The sequence below is a fragment of the Hordeum vulgare genome, chromosome 1H (genome assembly GCF_904849725.1).
Source record: "Hordeum vulgare subsp. vulgare chromosome 1H, MorexV3_pseudomolecules_assembly, whole genome shotgun sequence".
NCBI lineage: Eukaryota > Viridiplantae > Streptophyta > Magnoliopsida > Poales > Poaceae > Hordeum > Hordeum vulgare.
The window spans coordinates 476,052,781-476,069,466 of record NC_058518.1 but is presented as its reverse complement, the minus strand read 5'-3'; the positions used below and the strand labels follow the sequence as shown (position 1 = coordinate 476,069,466).

The window sequence follows — 16,686 nt, the reverse complement described above, 5'->3', positions numbered from 1 at the left end:
GTTGCAGCTTCGCGCGGGAGACGACGATGGACGCACCATGGCAGCTCCACCGTCGATGACGGGCGCTCCAGTGCAGCTCCACCGCGGGCGACGGGCGCTCCATGGCAGCTCCAACGCCGACAACGGGCGCTCCATTGCAGCTCCACGCGGACGACAGCGATGCGGGTTCCATGGCAGCTGCGACCCCGGCGACAAGCGGTCCTTTGAAGCTCCGCCGCGAGAGCACGAGGTTGCATTGCAGCGCAGTCGAGGTTGCAAGGCAGCGCGATAGCCATGGAGAAAGTTTCTGCATCGCATCCCGGTAGCAACGACATTCGTGGACGAGCGTCGTTTTGCATCATCGACAGCAGCTCTCGATTCCCTTGTGGTGGTGGTGCTCGACATGGCTCCCCATCGTAGACTCTGCTTTGAAGCTATGCCGCTGAAGGAGCTCCTCCTTTGCTTTGTAGCTATATCGCTGGAGGAACTCAGGCTGCTACTTGCTAGTTGCTGTGTTGGTGCTTGTCATGACTGCTCTTCTTGCGATGAGATGTAAGGGAAAGAGAGAAGAAATTGATGATTAGTTTAATTATATGACGTACTCCCTCCATCACAGTATATTGGGTGTATCTTCAAATTTTCTTTTTTACAATTAGAAGGAAATAAGATGCATGACATTAATTAACTTATTAATTGGGGTGTTTTGAAAGCCGTCTTCATCAATATATGCGAGGAAGTTGCTCGTTTAGTGGACGGAGGTTACTAATGCGTCAGTTTTATGATTAATTAGACGCTTTTACAGCTCGTCGGCTCGGCTTTTCCTAGCAATAGAAAAACATCTAGGTTCGAGAGCCATGTGTGACACGTCCAATATACTGTGATGGAGGGAGTACCTCTTTTGATGAGTTCCTTTATGGATTGAATCTTGGTCATGTTATGTTGAATATTGGAAATTAATGAGATTAATGATGCACATTGAGTATAATTTTTGGATACATCTATAGTGACATTGGGACGACTCTATATAATATGTTGCTGGCTAGAACAATTTCGAAGGTTGTGTGAAGTAACACTAGGGTGGCTTAATAGATTATTATTAAAAAATAACTTTGAGGTGTTGTACTTTACACACTCACTGGGGTGGCTTAATAGATCTCATCTGGGTTTGATGCAATATAACAGAACTTTGTGAGGCTATATTATGTATTTTATTGAAGTTGTCAATGTTGAGAGTTGACAATAGTGAATCTTTGAACTCTAAGCATTGTTTCCAACTCTTTCAAACATTGTTTCTGTCACGTTTTCGTCTTGTTACCCTTTTGTTTTTATTATTTCAGAAAATACAAAAAATATTGTCATCATCCGTACTATCTATGTATTGTCCAAATTATGAATACATTTGTCGAAGTAGTGGACCTATACACGATTGACAATTGTACTAGGTGCATTGTTATCATAGGAGACTACTTGTATCTTATTTCAGGGTGGCTTGAGAGAAGAATACATTCATCTTACACCGCTCATGGATTAATAAATTTTAAATATTCCACTTGAAAGAAATTTGTTGCGTCTTACAATTATATACACTTGGAGGACTAAACAAAGCTTACAGAAACAGAAATGTGTAGTAGACATATGTATGCCGGAATTTCTTGCCTAAGAGCAACTCGAATCTGGTGACCCATTTCGTCCGTACATGTCTTTTTGGGTCACCGCGGAAAAAATATGGCCCAAACCGGAGACTCATTTCCATTTTTGTGTCCATCCTCTGTCCGTGCGAACCTATTTTTATGCCAAATTTGGTCCGTATTTGGATCACGGATGGACACAAAGCAGACATTTTCTGTATCTTCTTCGTCTGCCTTTGTCCGCTGCATGTGAGCGTGCCCCACCTGCCATTCACCCACCCATGGCATCCCATCTCTCTCGTTCTTCCTCTCTTTTTTCCCGGTCATAAAGCCACCGCGTGGCCCACTTGTCATCCACCTATCCATCCCATCCCACCTCTCTCTTCTCCCATCCATGCATCCACTCAACTGTTATTGAACGCATTACGTGATCCAAATAAAAAAGCGGCCAAACATGTCCGTTTAGCCGACACAAATAGATAAAAACTGATGTCCGTTTGATCTTTGCGTTGGAGTTGCTCTAAATCATCAACGGTATGGAAAAAATGCTTCTACTACTTATCTATGTCAACCTAAAAAGAATTGGCGGTTGTGTGAACTTTATTAGGACAAATCTGCATAAACATGGATCCTCGATGCTCATCTCACCACTATTTGGACGCCATGTCCACAAACCATCATCTTGCAACCGACAACATACAAATTTAAACAACTGGTTATTACCTACTCCCTCTGTTTTTAAATATAATTTTTTTAAAGGTTTTATTAGGAGACTACATACGAATGTATATAGACATAATTTATATTATAGATACATTCATTTTATTTCATATGTAGTCTCTAATAATTTTTTTTAAAATGATTTATATTTAGAAACGGAGGAAGTAGATGACAAGCCGGGGTTTACTGAATGAGTCGTGTGTTCAGAGATTGAAATCGTTCAAGGCACATATACTATGAGAAGTATATTGACATTTCGGTCATCTTCGCTATCTGTAGTGATGTACCACAAGTGGCTCAACATTATTGGCAAACGAAGTATCACATCAATATTCTCACGGTATGTTATGTACTACAGCTCTTTATTTTCTATTTTATTTTGAGAAAAAAAAGAGTTCACATTCCACACGCTAGCGGTCGGCCAGTTCGCACGCGTGGCCATAACCCCTCATGTACATTACAAAAGATATGCACGTCAGGTTAGGTTTAACTTTAACATCTCAGCTATCTAAAAGCCATGTAATGGTCAGACGTGACAAATGAACTGGTCAAAGAGACGACGCAATTAAAGTGTTTGACGCTTCCAGGAGCATACCTACGTCTCACCTGCTAAAAGCTCATACCGCCTTTTGTTTTATGCGAGGGAAAAACTCGTGCCCTCTAACGAAAGAAAGTGGCCTCGATGGAAATTTCTCGCGCTGGGAGTATGTTTATTTATTTATTCCTTTATAGCTAGAAGACCCTAAGGTCATGTACAATGGTTTAGACGGCAGCTATCTGTAACTACTTGATACCTCACTTGCAGACGGCTAAACAGACATCTTGTACAATGAGCCGTCTATTTGACTGTGTACTACTGCACAATGCATGCATGCATCCATGATCAAGCACGGATAATATCATTATACGTTATTCTGTTGCTTCTGTTTGCAAATGAGATCACACATAAATTACATGATGGTAACATGTGTATACGTGAACTATATAGAAAGTAATAAAAATAATATAAACTCAAATTGGCACAAAATTATTAAATATCGAAATCAATAATGAAACAAATTAACACATACAAAATTATTCAAACTATTTGTAATTATTCACTTAAATTGGTTCAAAATTATGATATATGGCGATCATTAATGAAAAAACAATACATAAAAATTTATTTAAACTAGTTACAATTATTCACTCATCCCCAAATTTCTGCCAAATATGCTCGACCAAATCCTGCTTCAGTTTTAGATGTGTTGATCGTTCACGAATAGAGGAATTCCTTTGTAGCACATTTGTAAAGAAGATGTTGAGACCACAATTGACCTCCGGCGGTAAAGCAAAACATGTTTCAGGATTCTCATTCAAATCTAAAGGGACGTGAACCATGTCTCCCTCATCTTCGATAATCGTATTATGAAGAATGATGCAAGCTTCCATGATTTTACCGACCGAAGCACGCTTCCATAACTTTGCAGGACGTCGCACGATGTTAAAACGGGATTGCAACACTCCAAATGCCCGTTCAACATCTTTCCTTGCCCCTTCTTGATGTCGTGCAAACAATTTGTCAATCTCTATCTGAGGTAGTGCTATAGTCTTCACGAATACAACCCATTCTGGATAAATACCATCTGCAAGGTAATAACCCTGATTATATTGCCTTCCATTGACAATGAACTGTACCCGTGGAGCTTCCCCTTTCAACTCTTGGACAAACAAAGGTGACTTGTTGAGCACATTTATATCATTGTTTGAGCCGGCAACACCAAAATAAGCATGCCATATGCGAAGGTCGTAAGAAGCAACTGCTTCAAGGATCATAGTAGGAACACCGTGATCACCACGGGTAAATTGTCCTCTCCAAGCATTAGGGCATTTCTCCCATTGCCAGTGCATACAATCGATGCTCCCTAACATGCCAGGGAATCCACGAGATTCACCAATTTGAAGCAAATGTTCCACTTCATCACATCTTGGGGGCCTCAGATACTCTTGGCCAAACATGTCAATCACCCCTTGTGCGAACATCCCCAAGCATTCTAAAGTAGTGCTTGCAGCTAACATCAGTACCTCATCAAGTTGGTCCGCGGAGGTTCCATACGCTAACATGCGGATTGCGGCTGTACACTTTTGCAGAGGTGTGAGCCTGGGTCGGTTGGTGGCATCTGTTCTATGAGTAAAATAAGGATCCCATGCGCCAAGAGCATTCACAATTCGTAAGAACAAAGGCCTTCTCATGCGAAACCTTCCACGGAACATCTCATCGGTGTACATTGGATTTTTAGAGAAGTAATACTGCACGAGGTTCTGATGGGCTATTTCACGAATCCTATATATGTACCTTCTCGTGCCGCTTCGACGGACAGATTGCTCAAAATTTCATTCCTCGAACCTGGTGATCAACCTATCAGTGAGACGCTCATCTATCCTATCAATGACTCGTTCAAATATTTCTTGCTCCACTGTGAAGACTTCCCATGTGTCGATGTCCTCGACTCGGCCAAAATTATTCAAGTTATCATCCTCATTAGTGGAAGATGAAGAGTCGGATTGATGCGACATGTCGTGTCGTTGAGGTCCTACATGAGTGTAGAAATTTAGTATGTCAAATTTTGTTACTAGGGTTACTTTACAAAGTACTAAGACAAAATTTCTGAAACAAACTTTGGTCTATCTTCCCTATGATAATATCACACGCTACATGAATATGCAATTTATACTATATTCAAATTGACCCAGTATTAGTAAATCACATAGAAAAACAAGCCTGGATGTGCCAATCACAAACAATAACACGGGAAATCTCAAATTTCCTCTATTCATCATGATAATATAATGCAATGACTTACAAATTATTATCAGAAGCCCAAAAGGTGTTGTAGCGATCTACACAACACAGCAGCGGACACACTTTGGAGGTGTAGCCAGAGAACAAACAGGGAAGATGTTGATGGAAGAGAGAAGAGGTAAGATGCCCGTGTGGGCACTGACTTTATGTGCAATAGAAAAGGTAGGTACGTGAGTGAAGTAGTCCAGGTGGTCAGCTACCTGATCCGAAATTTTCTCTATGGAAATCTTGACTTGCACCTACGGAAGAGGTGGATTAGTTCCACACATGCAGGCAGTACATAGACGGAGTAAAGATACACATTACTTTCCTCCATGCAATCTTTGACTATCACCAGCCGAAGAGATGAATTAGTTCCACACATGCAGGGTACTATGAATTTTTGTCCAAAAGGAACCCCTGTCGAACGTGATTGCCAAAAGAGACCAGCTGCGAATGGAAAGAAGGGAAAGGACCCCCACCTCGGGTGGCGGCAGGCGCGCCAGGCGGCACGTGGCACCTGCCGCCACGGGCGCAGGCGGCCGGCAGGGCTGCCGCCACGAGGCCAGGCGGCCGACGCCAGATCCCGTTCCCGCCCCGCTGCAACGTAACGGCGACAGAGCGGTGGGCCCTGCCGCCTCGGGAGCAGGCGGCCAGGCGGGCCCTGCCGCCTCGGGAGCAGGCGGCCAGGCGGGCCCTGCCGCCTCGGGAGGAGGCGGCCGACACTGTTTCCGCGCGGCAGACATGTCGCACTGTTGCTGACTGCGCTGATTTTCGTACACGCTGATTCCCAGGCTGAGACAGATATTTCCCGCTCCCACCGACGAAACAGTGGGAATTTTCCCCCTCCCACCGACGAAACAGTGCGAAACTTCTTCTTCATAAGCGAACCGCGTCGCTGCCTCCTCTCTCACTCTCTTCTCCTGCCGTTGCCTCCCGTGTCACTCTCTTCTCTTTCTCTTTCTCACTCTCTTCTCTTTCTCTCAAGAGCTACTCCGTATGAATTTTTAAGTGGCGATTTAGGACGGTTTAAAGTTAGATTTTGAAGACGTTGTAGTTGAAGAAAAGATAGATCAAGGTAAGAGCTTTCCATATCTGTTGGTCGTGTTTGCATGCATGATGTATTTATTTTGTTTGATTAGTTTCTAAGTATGTGTTTTCTTTTGTCTTAGGAAGCGTATTATCACTTTTGTGGAACTATTTTGAAGACGTTGTAGTTGAAGAAAAGATAGATCAAGGTAAGAGATTTCCATTTGTGTTGGTTGTGTTTGCATGCATGATGTTTTATTTTGTTTGATTAGTTTCTAAGTATGTGTTTTCTTTTGTCTTAGGGAGCGTATTATCACTTTTGTGGAACTATTTTGTCATGCGATATGAACTACTAAGTTGAAGATCAAGGTATGAGACTCTGTTCATATTTGTGTTCATGTGATAATAGGTCGACTATGTTCATATATTACCGACGATTTGTTCGTGTTTGCATGCAACTGGTATTTAGAAAGGAGCCGGAAAAATGCCTATGTAACTAGCATTTTTGTAAAAAACACGTAATAATATGTTAGCTCCATTAGTATTATTACATGCAAGACGCGTGTGTAATATATTTGTTTATGTGATAATTTGTCAACCCCGTAGAAATATGACTCGTGATATATATATATATATATATATATATATATATATATATATATATATGCTTGCAGTATGTATTTTTAGACTTTTGCTAGCACGGAAATAATTATGTGTGTAATATTTTTGTTCATATGAAAATAGGTGGAATTCGCTGATATTATTCTGGTGATATATTATATTCGGAAGGATATCCTTATTTAAACCAGAGGTATGAATGACATATTGTAATTCATCTTCTATTTATTTTATAGATGTAGTGTCACGATAAATGATACAATATAAATTATTATGCGTAGATGTAATGAATGTTGTTAAATTGTTATATGTAAAAAAGATAAGTAATGGATATTGTTATTACAATGTAAATATAAAAATATGATTTTTAATGGACTAACGATGTAAATATGGCTGCTCGTTAGGTACTATGGAAAATTTGTTAGTGTTTTATGGGCACATCGTACGTGAGGGTCCTTCTGGTGTGGATGTGTCTAGGTGCGGGATGACTACGGTTGTAGTGAAAGACATGGTTAATGTAGAGTATGCGGCAGTTAGAAGGTGCATCCGATCGGTGTTTGGTTCAACGATGAATGGAAAAAAAATGACCCTGGAGGCTTTCGTGGTTGAGGGAGGAAATCGTTGGGTTCTGCGACGGGTTACTGGTGAAAGAGCATGGGCGTCGTACATGGGTTTTGCAAGCAATCCCAGTAACTCCATGTATGGACAACCCATGGCTTATGTGGAGTTCATTTCTGCCAGTGATGTCGCCGAGTGCAGTAGCGGTGCCGGTGAGGCCGAGTTGGCCATAACTGTAACCCCCGACGCCGGCCCATCGGAACCAAGGGGTGGCCAACAAGTGGCCATAACTGTAGCCCCCGACGCCGGCCCAACGGAACCAACAGGTGGCCAACAAGTGTATGACACGGGATATTGGTCTACGGTCGTTGACATGAGCGAACATGTCGAGGGATTGCCGGAGGCGCTAGATGATGACGATGATGGTCATTCTTCTGCGTCTTCGGAATCAGATGATGATGAAGTTGTTCCTTCTGAGAAGGCGGTCGCTGCAGCAATCAACCCAGAGTTTTTACAGGTTATGAGCATCACCAATGAATTTCACTCTGTTGCTGGCCTAGACGCGGGGAGTCTGGCCGTTGGACAGATTTTCCTAGATAAGAAATCTGCTAAACAAGCAATACATAGCTATGAAATTGCTATACACAGGCAACATAGAGTGAAGCAGTCTGATAAAAAGGAGTTGAAGCTCATATGCATCCATCGCAAAGCGGGTTGCCGCGGAAGAGTTATTGCTCGCCAGAAGCCTGGGGTATGTCAGCCATGGCATGTCACAAAAATAGAGCAACATGGTTGTGAGCAAACCGGCACTCTTTCAGAGCACCGCAATGTGACTGCAGAATATGTGTCACAGGTGATGCAAACCATTGTGCAGCAAAGTCTTAGTATTAGTATTAGGGCTTTGCGTGCAACTGCATCTGATCTGATTGGTTTCCCTGTCAGCTATAGCAAGGCTCGTCATGCAAAGGAAAAGATATTTCAAAGGTTGTATGGAACCTATGAGGAGGCGTACTCTTTTGCCCCTAGAATGTTGCATCAGATTTCAGTTGCTAACAGGGGGACTCAAGTTTTCCGGAAAGAACGTCCAAATCCATTGAACCCGGACGAGCAAATCCTGGACCGCTTATTCTGGGCATTCGCCCAGACTATACAAGCATTCAAGCATTGTCGTCCGGTTGTATCAATTGATGGTACATTTCTCACTGGAAAGTACAAGGGCACACTCTTAGTGGCGATGGCAGCTGATGCAAACAATCAACTTCTTCCTATTGTCTATGCACTAGTGGAGAGCGAAAACAAACATAGTTGGCTATGGTTCCTGTGTTGCCTGAAGATGGGTGTCATCAAAGATCGGGAAGGGGTTTGCATCATCTCTGATCGCAACACCGGACTATTAAGCGCGCTTGAGATAATTAAGGCTTCACAAGATCCAGATTGGGGCTGGCCCGATCTGGAGACAAGGTGGTGCATGAGGCATTTGGCAGCTAATTTTTATTCGAAATTCAAAAACAAAGATTGGTTCAAGCTATTCAAGAGGATGTGCATGCAGAAAACTACAACAAAAATGAATGCTATCTGGGCAGGTATCAATGGTCAGATCGAGCGCGCATCCCTCCCGACGAGAGAAGACCGGAGGGGTCGTCGAACAACAATAAATTTGAGCCAGTTGATTAATGAGAATTGTCCCAATTTATACAAGTGGGCGCAGTCTCATGACACTGGTGCTAGATACGGTATAATGACAAGCAACATGTCCGAGGTGTACAATGGTGTTCTTAAAGGGGTGAGGCCACTACCTATCACAGCACTAATTGATGAAACTTGGAACCGGACTGTGTCATACTTTGCAGATAGAGTCACCGTTGCCAAGGCACTAGTTGATTTGAACAAGACCTGGTCTGAGAAGATGCAAAGACATCTTGATGACAAAGCAAAGAAGTCGCAAAGACATGGGTGCAGGCAGGTAGATGCACTTAGGAATAAATGAGAAGTTAGTGTGCGAGCAAAGTTTGTGAAGGGTCACCACAGGGGAGCAAAAAACAAGCTGTGACGCTTGGCGCAACCTCGTGTGAGTGCACTTGCAACAAGCCCAAGCTTCTGGGATATCCTTGCAGTCACGTATTGCGGGCAGTTGCAGAGACGGATGGACACATCATCAGCTTACTATCGTGACTCCGCGGTAATAATCAACATCTTGCTATTCAGGTCCATCATTTCATGAACAATTTAACCAACGAACAACGATTTTTTTCAGATTGATATTTGCACCCAAGTACAAGCGATGGCGAGGGAAGGAATGCGAGCCCAGGGAATTGATTCTAAAGGCAGGTCCTTCTTTAAAAAAATTAGCGAATTCGCCAGCACAAGGTTTACGAGATGCGGTACAGAGAACGACGTTGTCACTGCAGCGTACAACATTCCGGAACCAAGGTCAGCTAGACCGAGTGCGGCGCCGTCGTCGTCCATGCGGTGGGGAGAGGGTCCTAATACTACGCCGACACTTCCACGACATGACTCGTCTCTACCAATACATGGGCAGACATCACAGGTAAATGCTCCAGATTTAGGTTCGACGCCCGAACAGGCTCATTTCGTGGAGCAGGATGCATATACAGCATATGGCGCACACACTCAAGGATCTCAGCCATATCTGCCCACGCGAGGGATTAGGATGCCCGAGGAGAATCGTTGGGCTGAGACAAGCGAGGGAGCACAAAGCTACAACAGCGGTCAGGTATGTACAATTATAATAAGCAATTACATAACTTCTATTTACACATCTTTTTCCTACACACAGTTTATTTTAAAAACATTTTTTCGTGGAGCAGGAAATTAATGATCCATCATGGGGAGATGAACATACCCAGCGTGGCGTACAGAAAGAAATACTCACAGAAACCCATGATACTCAATGCACGCTCCCAGGAATGATAAATGATTTTTTCGAGCAGGACGTTATTGGTCCATCTTATATCAATTCTGAGTCACAGCCATTCACTTACAATTTAGAATCATCATCTCAATATGGATTTCAGACTCCACCACCTATGCATGAGTCGCAGACACAGGAACACGAGGGACAGTACGGTCGTGGTCTTCGTGAACACAGACCCCCTGATCGATTGTCACCCTCCGGTCGTCGGGCAAGGCCAGCTGGTCGTCGTCGCATAGGGTGATTCGTCTATGTATGTGTGCGAACAATTGCATCTCTCTATGTCAGTTTCAAACTTTCAGATGTACGTACAAGACATCTATGTAGTTTCATGAAATAAAAGTTCTCGATATGTTTGAAGTTGCTTCCATAAAATAAGATACATAAAATAAGATTTATAAAATAACATACATAAAATAACATACATAAAATAAGATACATTAAGATGTAGAGTTCATAAAAAAACTACATAAAGTCGTCGTCATCCTTCGACGATGTAGAACTCTCGCCCTTTGACGAAGCGCTACTCTTGGCCTTCGTCGATGATGCGCTCTTGGCCTTCGTCGATGACGCGCTCTTGGTATTCGGCATGAAGATATCGTCTTCGTCCTCACTATCGTCAATCCATAAGAAGGGATGTTTTACTCCACCTCCACCGCGTATGTGTTGGCCTTTCTTCTTCCATCTTTCATTCAACCGCAGAAGTTCTTTCCGAATCTCCTCATATGTCCTTGCAGGCCACCCCTTCCTAGCTAATGCGTGGGCAACCTCATTCAGTAGCGTGTCACTACTGATGAGTTCGTCCCATGAAACTATTCTATTATCTATCTTAAAATTGCTAGCTAAGCGCAGAAGACACTCGGACATACCACTATGAAAACTACGATCGAAAGGATAATGAGACATTTTCAGCACACTCCTTACCCACCTTGGTCTGGAGGGGGTCTTATAGGTGCAGCAGAGCGAGACGAATAACTAATGGCGGGAAAACGAGGAGGGAAAGCGAGGCGGGAAAGCGAGGGCGGGAAAGCGAGGCGGGAACAAAATGGCGGCAAAGCTATACGCGGGATAAAATGGCGGGAAAGCGAGGCGGGAAATAAATGGCGGGATAAAATGAACATACACGTAGCTGAAATTAAGATACCCATTGTGGAAACTAAGATACACATTACTGAAAATAAGATACAATTTGCCGAAATTAAGATACATCTTACAGAAATTAAGATACAACTAAGACAACTTAACATACAATAAAATAAATCTACTGAGTCCAACGTGGATATTTTCCTTTTCCATCACCAGCTTCTTCTGCTCCCTTGGCGGCACGAGCCCTTTATCTCTTTCTCTCCCTCTCAGCTTCACGGGCCTGTTCCCGCTGTCTGTAAACCTCCTCCAGCCGAAGTTTCTCTTCTTGATTTTTCCTTTTCATCTCATCAAGAAAAGCCCTCTGCTCCACACAGTAATCTTCCCACTCTTTCTTCTGCTCTCCTTTCTCCTCTGCTTCAGCCTTCTCACGACGCTCTTCCAAGTCCAAGCTAGCCCATGCACGATGACCTCTTTCACGAATCTCGGTCACCGCCCAGTCCGGCATTTCCGTGTCAATCCAACGATAGTACATGCAGAGAGGAGGAGGAGACTAAAGGATGAATCAGATTCAAGTAAACAATAATATCAAATAACAATAATCTGGATGACTTGAGCATACCGGAGGCCTGACGTACGCAGAAATAGATTCGGGTGGATCAGATTCATAATTGGCGCACATGAAAAACTTCATGCCCAACCAATCTGAAAAATCCGTCACCTCCTTCACCTTGCAGACATCTCCGCACCAACATCGAACTGCTTCCATCCCCCGAGGCAAGCTTGCACTCTGCATTTTCCTAGGCCTAATGCTCTGATCCGAACAAGGCAAACTCATACTGACTATGGAGGCGCAGGTGCTTTGAAGTCTGGCTGATGGTGAAGAGAGTTTCACTCCCTGCCTCCTTTTATAGGCCCTGCCGGATGTCTACGCGGGAAAAAAGGGCGCGAAAACGAGAAACTGCAGCGGGAAAATTTGGCGGGAAACTTAGGCGGAAAAATAACGTGTGGGAATTTAGCCGGGAAACTGCAGCGGGAAACTTAGGCGCACATGACTATATACAAAGCAAAATGACAGAATCTACATTCTAAAATGAGTCCATATACATCATATGTAGTCTTCTAGTACAAACTTCTTAAAAAACTTATATTTAGGAAATCTCCCTCCGTAAAAAATAAACTCCCTCCATTGCTAAATATAAGGCATTTTAGAAATTGTACAATAAACTACATACGGATGTACATAGATATACTTTAGAGTATAAATTAACTCATTTTGCTCCGTATGTAGTCTCCGAGTGAAATACCTAAAAGGTCTTATATTTTGGAACGGATGGACTACATCCAATACCGCATGCAACTTAGAGCGGCAAAATTTCGAGCGGGAAGCGCGGCCAGTGCCTCGTAGTCAGCGAAATCACCCAGTGCCTCGAGCGGGAAGAGCAGCGCAGAGCGGCCGGCCGCCTTGGGAGGTGGCGGCAGGGCCCACCCAGCGCTGTCCGTTACGGGCATGCGTGGCGGGAACGGGGTGACCAGCCGGCCGCCTCAGCTGGTGGCGGCAGGCCCCAGCCGCCTCGGGCGGTGGCGGCAGGCCCCACGGCCGCCTCGTGCGGTGGCGGTAGGTGCCACGTGCCGCCTGGCGCGCCTGCCGCCACCCGGGGTGGGGGTCCTTTCCCTTCTTTCCATTCGCAGCTGGTCTCTTTTGGCAATCACGTTCGACAGGGGGTCCCTTTGGACAAAAATTCGGGTACTATAGACCAGGTGAAAGTAGACGTAACTGCACTGGATGCTAGCGCATCCAAAGGAGTACCAAATTAAACTTCAGTGTAATTTCAGGCAAACACATGTTCTTTCAAAAGCAAACTTGACAGGTTCAGCGAAATACATAAAACGACATGCAATCTAAAGTATGTAAACATAGAAAACTTCTACTAGGTCTTCAGATACACAAATTAAAGACTGGAAATAAAGCAAACCATCTAACTCTTTCTTCACGTGTCAGTCCGTAAACAGTAAGCACTCCAAAGAGCCTATGTACCAAATAACCTCTCTCTCATAACCTTCAGTGTCTTCACAAGCTCATTCTTCATTTCATCTGTCATTCCTATTGTATCCTGCACAAGGAGCGCTCTATAAGCTCTCATCATTTCAGCCTCCTTTTCTTGCTTCTTAGCCTCAATGTTGTCCTTTGCTGCAAGGGCTGACAGCCGTGCTGTCTTCGCCGAGAGCCTTGCTACCTCAAGTTTCTCACTAGAGGAACGTTGCTGCATTTCTATCATATCCCTACGAGTTTTCTTAGCTTCCTCGTGAGTGGCTACCAATTTCTCGAGCAACTCCATATCAGCTGCAACCTCCTTTGACTTACCTTTGCCGTTACATTCTTTCTTGGATTTTTTTATTCCAGGTGGGCGTGGAATATCTTCAGCGTCTTCTAGAGTGGAAGTATGCTTTCCCATCTCCCCTGTTTCTGGCATCTTTCTTTTCTTTGATTGCTCGAGCCACTCATTGTATGTAGTCCATTTCGTGTGCTCATTAACAGCCCGCCAACAATCCATGTGATGGAACTGTGCTGTGTAGTCAGATTCATAGAATGCGTGTGCTTTCTCCAACAACTGGGCGTCCGACTGTCCACTCACATATATGACAGAAGCCTTGGTACAACAACAATGGAACTGGAATACTAGCTTATTAAGAGTATGCCAATGGTCTTTTGCTTGCTTCACTTGTCTTCTTCGATTTTTTGGAGTGGTGCTGTTGTAGACATTAGTGACATCTCCCCAATACTGATCACTCTTCTTGTTGTTGCCATTAATTGGGTCAGTAGAGCAACGTAACCAGGCACTCATCTACAATTTCAACAAAGTTCATGAGTGTTCCTTCTGGCATAATAATTTAGATTATCAAATATGTGTACACAGAAAACTTACCAATCTTACATCCTCCTGCGATGTCCATGCAAGTCGCTTCTCGGTCCTCTTATCTCCATCCTCTCCATTGTCAACACTGATTGTTTGTTGTGAACCAGAAGGTTTAACTGGAGTTCTTGGCTTGCGAATTGATGGTGATGGTTGTGGTGCTGGACATGGAACATAGTGTGACCACCAGAGTAATGGAGATGTTGCAACATGGCCTGCTGATTAAGCGGCTGTTGTGGAAGAGGGTAACTTGAAGGATTTCCCAAATAGCTTACGAAACCACCTGGCGGACGGGGATCCACACCCCTGAAAAATAACATGGTCATGCTGTAGGCCAAGCTTTGATTTTCTAAATTCATGAACTATTTAACTCAAGGCTTGCTTTTTTCCATTTTCTATTGAGTTTTCATATTTGCACAACATGTACAGGTTACTTACAAACTAGTTATCCCACAAGATCTTGTTTGATGTCTAAACATGTACACGTTACTTACAAAGTACTCATAATTACAGAACATGTACGTAGAGGTTATCCCACAAGATCTTTAGAAACTAACCTAACAGCTACAGATTATCCCACAAGATCTTGTTGATTTCTAAACTGAAAACTGAGATGGATCATACCAATTTAATATTGGGGACAAGAACTCGGAGGCAGCGGCTGCAGCGTTCCATGCCTGCTTGTCCATTGGAGGAGGCTGAGTCGAGGAAGAGGCTGCTCTGAAGTGGGGAACATCGGCTCCTTGCTCGGCGGTGGTGACCTGCTCAGGCTCCCGCGGCGGCGGCGGCGGCGTAGGGATCCGCATGGATTGGCGCTCCATCCTCTCCAGAGCAGAGAAAAGGCTACACCAGGAGAGGGCGTCGTGGAGAAGGGGAAGTGGAGGATGAGCAAATCATGGAGAAGAAGGTGCGCTCGATCTGATTTCGTTGGCGCGCGAGAACAAGAGTTCGCGGGAGAAGGAAACCTGGTTCGCGGGAAAGGGGAAAATCTGTTTTCCTAGAACACGAGATCCAGATGCAACCCACCGTTGACGACGCCCTCGTACAACAGGGAAAAGCTCGTCTGTAACGAGCGACTTGCACGGGAATAGATCGTCGTTAATTCTGCAGACAGACTCGATTTCTTTCTTTTTTTCTTTCTTCCATATCATTTATTTTCCTATGTGTCAGGTGTTACAGACGGCTGACTGTACCCCATTGTACATGCCCTAAGAGCATCTCTAGAAGATCCCGTATAATGCCGACCCACAAAGATCGTTAGTTCACGAAAAACAGATTTTGCAGGCAGGCGCGGATGTGGACAGAAGCAGACTCCCTAAAACGGACACATATAAAAGCATATTCGCAGAAAATGCTGCTATACGGGTCTTCAATGCGGGTTCTGTTCGAGCGCCACCCTGTGGACCCACAAACCGAATACCAGGTAAATCAGAATTACTCATCACGTGCAAAATAAATAGAATATCAATATTACAAATACATTAATCATCCAAAGCATAATAATTATTCAAATCACCGTAGCAAACTAAATGTATGTCACACATGAATACAAAACTTGTCTCGTAAACAAATGACACACGAATGAAATCAAAATAATGGAAAAAATGGAATGTTACTATTCCCCAGCCCTTTGCCAATGGTGCTCAATGAGATCATTCTTTAGTTGACAGTGGGTGTTTGTATTTTGAATCTCTTTGTAGGTCTGAAGAAAAGCTCTAATTCAGTTAGGGTCTCTAGCTGGTTTGACACGGCTGCCCACATTGTCATAGAAGAACTCTAAGTTCATGCCTCTCTCATCTTCGAGTCATATTGTGAAGAATAACACATCATGTCATGATATTTTTTAAGGATCGTTTGTCCCAAAACCGAGCAGGACCACGACCAATGGCAAACCTAGATTGCAAAACCCCAAATGCTCTTTCAATGTCTTTTCGGGCTGCCTCTTGCGTCCTTGTGAATTCATACTCTTTCCTATTTTGGGGGTCTTTGATGCTCTTCACAAAAATGCACCAAGAAGGGTATATACCATCTGTAAGATAGTATTCTTTTGTGTATTCATGCGCATTGATAGTGTAGTTGCAAGATAGAGCATCACCACTAGCAAGTCTAGCAAGCAAATGAGACCGTTGCAACACATTGATATCATTTAAAGTATCCGGCATACCAAAAAAGCAATGCCAAATTCATAAATCATGTGAAGCTACGACCTCTAGCACAATTGTTGCATCACGAGACTTGCCACCATACATTACTTGTCATGCCTTTGGGCAATTTTTCCAAGTCCAATGCATACATTCTATACTTCCTAACATGGCAAGCCAACCTCTTCTTTCGTTAAATGCCATCAATTTTTTTGTATCTTCCTCGTTCGGTGCCCGAAGATATTCAGGACCAAAGACGCGG

At 43.8% G+C, this 16,686-nt stretch overlaps 1 protein-coding gene and 2 long non-coding RNA genes across 3 annotated transcripts; 2 read left to right on the top strand and 1 right to left on the bottom strand.

Moving 5' to 3' along the window:
* Nucleotides 1–3,512: 3,512 nt before the first annotated feature.
* On the bottom strand, nt 3,513–4,559 carry LOC123422333. The gene has a single exon (XM_045107680.1). It carries the CDS (start codon nt 4,557–4,559, stop codon nt 3,513–3,515), a length of 1,047 nt encoding a protein of 348 aa, XP_044963615.1.
* A 1,944-nt stretch (nt 4,560–6,503) lies between these two features.
* LOC123415987 lies at nt 6,504–7,474 on the top strand. The gene is made up of 3 exons (XR_006615678.1): nt 6,504–6,546; nt 6,922–6,988; nt 7,200–7,474. It is a non-coding gene; the product is annotated as an uncharacterized LOC123415987 (long non-coding RNA).
* A 2,332-nt stretch (nt 7,475–9,806) lies between these two features.
* Nucleotides 9,807–10,293, top strand: LOC123415975. The gene is made up of 3 exons (XR_006615667.1): nt 9,807–9,901; nt 9,998–10,087; nt 10,182–10,293. It is a non-coding gene; the product is annotated as an uncharacterized LOC123415975 (long non-coding RNA).
* Nucleotides 10,294–16,686: the final 6,393 nt, after the last annotated feature.